Source organism: Zea mays, chromosome 1 (assembly GCF_902167145.1).
Source record: "Zea mays cultivar B73 chromosome 1, Zm-B73-REFERENCE-NAM-5.0, whole genome shotgun sequence".
NCBI lineage: Eukaryota > Viridiplantae > Streptophyta > Magnoliopsida > Poales > Poaceae > Zea > Zea mays.
Window position 1 is genome coordinate 14,799,108 of NC_050096.1, and position 6,000 is coordinate 14,805,107.

A 6,000-nucleotide genomic window follows, 5' to 3' on the forward strand; every position below is an offset into this window, starting at 1 on the left:
GCCAGAGCCAGAGGTAAAGGAAAAGAGATACAATCAGTGGGCGGAAGAAGAGGTGAAATTTGATCCAGTACTCTGCAAATGTGGTATTGAAGCTAAGTATGGATTAGTTCCTTCCGAGCTTGGTGTTGGATATTTTTGTGGACATATGGTCGATTACGATGAGGTTGGTATTTTTTTTGCACCAGCTGTAATGTTATAGCGGTACTTACTATTTTTTTGTAGGAGACGAGGAAATGCAGTTGGGAGAGTTACAACGACAAAGGAGAGGTGATGCGCACAATAGAGTCCAAGAGAATAATGGTACAGAAGATGCATTGTGGATCTCGGCTCGTCGATTCGTACATTAACGATCGCATACGCGACATGCGTAGGGAAGCAAAATCTGCCTTTTATGATAGCCCGAAGCGTGTAGAGTATAGGAGGTTGAAGGCGGCAGATGAGAAGAGAGCACAGGATGCAAGGGAATGGGAAGCAGCTCAAGCCGAGAAACAGATGTTGGATAATCTTGCTGATCGCCTCAAGGGAAGTGAGTGAGATAAATGATATTATAATTATGTTAGTACAATTTATTTATCTTGACTTTGCTAACTTATTTTGCTCATTATATTTGCAGAGATTGGATGTGGCGTAAACTATTTGGCCGATGAGGCACATGCAAGATATGTTCAGGATAAAATGGCGACGGTTGAGCTGATGGAGGAGGAGGAGGACGACACATCTAGATTGAGTGAGCTTATCGCTCTCGCAGAGGCAGGATTACATGAAGAAGAGGAGGACGACACATCAAGGTTGAGTGAGCTCATCGCACTAGCTGAGGCAGGATTACGTGCTCAAGAGGAAGAGGATGAGTTTATGTCTCAGGCTGCCGAAGAGGTAGAGGCGGCTTATTACAAGAAGAAGTCTGATGAGGCTGAGGCTGAGGATGAGCTATTCTCCCAAGCTGCAGATGAAGCAGAAGCCAATTATTACAAGAGAACTGGTGATAAGTGTGATGCAGGACAATGCAGCAAGTGGAATGAGGTTGTCGTTGAGGATTGCGCGACGGATGACTCCGAAGATGAGTTACTCATAGATTGTGATTCAGACTGAAGAAACTTGTAGCCTGTTATGTAGTATTTTCGTATAAAAAATAATTTAGAACTCTAAAGATACGTTACTTATTGCTTGTTATGTTTTTTACAATTCACAAAATTTTTTTTGCAAGAGTTCCCCTTGTTTTATTAACAACCACAGTTCAAATAATCACATATTATAAGACATGACCACATTTCAACATATAATACATCACAAAATAACATCGAATATAAAAACATCCACAGAACATAGTTCTTCATACAATGTCCACAAACAAAGTCCAAAATACAATGTCCACAAAACATAATAACATAGTTCACATTACAACGTCTCCATCATGAGTCCAAATCACAAACTTTTCAGCATAAGACCAACATCACAAAAGTATTCATTTCCTCCTAGTCTTACCCTTGCCCTTGGCCCCAAGAGCGTCGGTGCCTGGAGTGTAAGGGTCTCGTGGACGCCTTCTACGTGGTGTCAGCTGTGATGGCTGAGTTGTAGGAGCATCCTGCAACTGAGATGGTCCAATCTCCTCCTGACCTGCGGCGCCAGCGCCAGTGTCGTCGTCGTCGTCGTCCTCATCCTCGTCGTCGTGGGCCACGTCCTCAAACGTGTCCCGCGTCGATCGCGAGGAGCTCAGTCCTGTTGTAGATGGTCCAACTGCACAAATGGGAGGCTGAACGTCCTGCTGCATACGAGGCACAGGCAGCTGCACGTCAACGCCCGCTAGAGACCGGCATCCACACCGAGCCGCTGCACGACGAAGACGACGTGATACCCTCTGTAATCGAAATATTAGTTACAGACATATGTTACAACATACAAATAAACAAGTTTTATTTTAAACATTGATACTCACTGATAGTAACGATAGCGTAGTACTATCTGAAGTTCTCTGTGAGATACACTCAAGCTCAACAACAGATATGAGCATAGAGTTTCCCTATTCACAAGTTAAAACATTAGGATGCTCAAAACTAGACATAAAGCATTGAATTGAAATCTCTAATTTTAGTAAAGAAATAGTTACCACTCTGTCAAGGATTGGAGCAGCCTCAATTTGGGACCCGTGCCGAGCAGCTATGTCGAAAGATGTGTCTTCGTCGTCTGACGATTCTTGCTCGGCATAGTCTGCAGCTGTCCACTGTCCCTTCAGATTGCACCTAGTCACACCAGCATACCAAATCAAATACCATCGGAAGTTGTAGTTTATGTGCGCCTGTTCGTTCTCATAGTTAAGATCCCCCTGCTGGTCCCATTCATCAATGTAATCACGGTGGTGGGTCTCGAAGTCCGTGACCTTCTTCTGTCTCTCTCTGTCGAACCTACAAAAGTTAGAAACATATATTAGCGACTAACTGATATTTGAATTATTAGTTAGAATAACAAGTGCATGTAGTCACTCACTTATGAAGTTCTATTGAAGTCGAGAATGGCTCCACCAGAAACTCCTGTCGCAATCCGAACTGTCGAGCAACTCTGTGGGGCAAGTGGTACTCAACAGCATAAAAACAGATGAGGGGACACCTCATTAGGTAGAGGTTCTCGTCTATTGAGCACATGCTGCTCAACTGTATGCTGGCGAAATATGGATCAAGATACGGTTGCCAGGTCACCTGCAAAAGTTTTAGAAAGCACATGTAAGTTTATAGTCATTTTACCAACTGTTTAAGGAAAAAGATAAAAGTAGACAACTCACCATCGAAGGAGTAAGTGCGTCGAGCTCGTTTGAGTACTCCACGTAAGCACGCTGGTGTCGTGCGAATGGCTCCTCGACCTGGTCCCAGCGGTAAGCAGCCGTGGGCTTAAGCCGATGTCCGGCTACCACGAACCACTCACGAGGAGGAAACTCTCTGGGTCACCCGACGGGTATGTGTGCCCACATCCACAGCTGTAGTAGGTAGACACATCCACCTAAGCTAGCGGTCCTCGACGAACGACGACAAGCCTCGCAAAGTTGCCTGTACAGGAAGGCCAACTCTGCAGAAGCCCAGCTGTAACCTCCTATCGTATCCTAGTCAGTCAGGCAGGGCAGAAACATCCATGACGCGCTGTCGCCTATCGCGTCTGGAAAAAGAACTGAACCAAAGAGGTGGAGAATCCAAGCTCGACAATGGTATCCAACCGTCTGCTCGTCTGCACCAGGTGGACACTGCCCAAAGGCCTGCCTAAGCCAGGTCAGTGGGACTCCGGTGTTGTGGCTACCTCGTAGGTCATCCGGAAGCAGTCTCCTAAGAAAGGCCTCCACCCTCTGCCTCCATCCGCCTGGTGATGCCTGACCGGTCACTGGATGACCAATAATGCTGAGACCAAGAATCTTCTAGCAATCTTCAAGCATCACGGTCATCTCACCGTAGGGAAGGTGGAAAGTGTGAGTCTCTGGCCGCCACCTATTGGAAGACAAACGAATACAAAATCATTAGTATGCAAAGTAGATTTGATAATTGTAAATATTAAACAACTAGAGAAGTCTTTACCTGTCGACTAGAGCCGTCAACGTCGCTGGGTTGAAAGTGGGCAGCCCACGGCGAACCTGGTACGATACGACGTCCAAGCCAGCCCTCTGTAGGAGAGGAGTGTACCTCTCATCGTACCTCATCTCCTCCAGAAACCGGTCGTGGGTCCGGACCCGCAGAACGGGCAACACCTAGCAATCAAAAGAATTTCATTAGTCAAATATACGTCGCATATATTAATTCAAAAATTTAATATATGTGCAAAATATTACCTCTCCCTCTGCGGTGAGACGACCCCTGTGGTGCTCGTCGTAGTGAGGGTCCAGCAAGTGGAACTGCGCCATCTTGCAAATTAAGATATCAACATATTAGAATATAAGTTGTGTACAAAGTGTAACAAAAACATCGACATATTAGAATAAAATTTGTGTACAATAAAATATATCACACCTGACTAAGTGTCCAAATGCATGTACGTGAGTTGTGGCCAAGTCTACCGCATTTTCCGCATTCATTCTGCTCTGGGTCCACGAGAAAGGGGGACGCTCGACCTCTCCTACTGCGACCGGAAACCTGATCCATAACCATGTTACACCGGCTCCTTTTCCTACTACCACGTTTGTCCCATCGATGCGCTGGATCAGCAACGTATACCAGACCGGTGTACGTTGGCCATTGTGACTCATCAAGAAATGGCTCAAAACGAGGGCTCCAGGTACGTACTAAGCTCTCTACACTGAACTCAGAAGGTATTCTGCTCTCAAATGCAAAGTTATGATGACGTGCAGCCGCAACATAATGAGAACATGTAAAATGGTATTGTCTAGGTTTACCACAACCGCACGAGAATGCATCAAGTAACACGACATGTGTCCTCAAAGGTCGCACCTCACCGTCGGAAGTTATGCCGCCTAGTGTTGTTACCTCGTATTTACCCAACTCCTCATCAAAGCATTGTACCTCATGTCTATGGGCACGTTCCTTTGCATTATTAAGGTGTGATGTTGGTTTAGGTGCCCATCTCTGCCCTTGCGTCTGCATTGCCTTGGCCTACGCGTGTCTATCATTAAACCAAGCCACAAGCCTATAAAAAGTGAATATTACTATAGCATTGACTGGCATGCCCCATATACCCTTGAGCACACTGTTAAATGACTCGGCCATGTTGCTAGTCTGAAACTCGAACCGCCAGCCACCTTCGTCGTAGGCCCTTGTCCATTTCTGCGGTTCCCTCAGCAATCCAGCAATCCAGTTCTTACCTTCAGCATTTGTTGCATCTTTTAGTTCCTTCAACTTATCCTTGAAAAACGAAACCTCCAACTGTCGACATACCTCCTCAAAAAGGGGGAAGTTAGCCTTGCTATGATCCTTTCGAAGAAGATTTTCTGCTAGATGTCGAGTGCACCATCTGTGGTGCATGAGTGCGTAGCCAGGAATCTGCTCTTGCACTGCATTAAGAATACCTTGGTGTCTGTCAGATATGACACCAACTTCGCGTCCAGGGCCTACGACATGGATGCGTACAAGCCGCAAGAACCAAGACCAACTATCTCTGTTCTCCCTCTCCACCAAAGCAAATGCCAAAGGAACCAGTGCGTTGTCTGCGTCGCATGATATGGCAACCAACAATGTGCCCTTATACTTCCCAAGCAGAAAAGTACCATCAATAGAGAGCACGGGACGACAATGCCTGAAGGCCTCTATGCACTGCGAGAAACACCAGAAAGCACGAAAAAATATCTCTCTGTCGTTCCTCCATTCATTAGGTTTGGGGATGTACTCGTAATGCATGCCTGGTTTTTTTGCTTTGATTGCATTGAACAATGCTGGTAACTTCTCATAACCATCCTCCCAATCCCCGTATATCATCTTCCATGCTCGCTGCTTTGCCCTCCATGCTTTCCCATATTTGATCCTGTAACCAAACAGCTCCGAAGTCATGGTCATAATTGACTTCACCTTCAAGTTTGGCTGACCCTTCAATATCCCCAATATGCTTTTCGCAATCAGGGTAGATGTCAACTGACGATGCTTAGAGCTCAGCATATGCACGGGTGGAATGGCTTAGACTGCTAAATTCATGTACTGCAGGGTCACGCTCCGGACACAAACGTCTTATGAGTTCAATTTCTTGCTCGGTCATTTCTTGAACCGGATGGTCATCATCAGAATCTAAGGCCCGTGCAGCCTCATATGGCTCCTCCTCATCCTCAATCTGAACATCAACACTATTGGATGCCCTGCATATGTTGTCCATATTATATGACACAAGCACATCAAGATAAGCACCATTATCGATTTGTGGAGATCCTGCATCGGATGGAAGCAAGAAATACCACATTAAAAAGTCTAATGAAACGAAATAACGATGGATATGAACAACGTGTCAAAGACACTTACTAGGATGATCCTGAACTGGATCCTGGGTCAATGGGATCTCTTGGGGGGTACCACCGGATTAGAAGCCCCA

At 45.8% G+C, this 6,000-nt stretch overlaps 1 protein-coding gene across 1 annotated transcript; it reads right to left on the minus strand.

Annotated features, from left to right (window-relative positions):
• Positions 1–3,394: 3,394 nt before the first annotated feature.
• On the minus strand, positions 3,395–3,907 carry LOC118473051 (protein MAIN-LIKE 1-like). Its single transcript, XM_035961282.1, has 3 exons — positions 3,803–3,907; positions 3,552–3,721; positions 3,395–3,464 (listed from the first exon to the last, which is right to left on the minus strand). The coding sequence occupies exons 1-3, from the start codon at positions 3,872–3,874 to the stop codon at positions 3,395–3,397; spliced, it is 312 nt and encodes a 103-aa protein (XP_035817175.1). The 5' UTR covers positions 3,875–3,907.
• Positions 3,908–6,000: the final 2,093 nt, after the last annotated feature.

What these genes read in the sequence shown, in the direction of transcription:
- LOC118473051 (XM_035961282.1), bottom strand. Translation starts at nt 3,874, where the DNA reads ATGGCGCAGTTCCACTTGCTGGACCCTCACTACGACGAGCACCACAGG. An exon ending in GTCTCACCGCAGAGGGAGAG is followed by an intron (nt 3,722 to 3,802) that starts GTAATATTTTGC and finishes TTTGATTGCTAG; the next exon opens with GTGTTGCCCGTTCTGCGGGT. An exon ending in TTGACGGCTCTAGTCGACAG is followed by an intron (nt 3,465 to 3,551) that starts GTAAAGACTTCT and finishes GTCTTCCAATAG; the next exon opens with GTGGCGGCCAGAGACTCACA.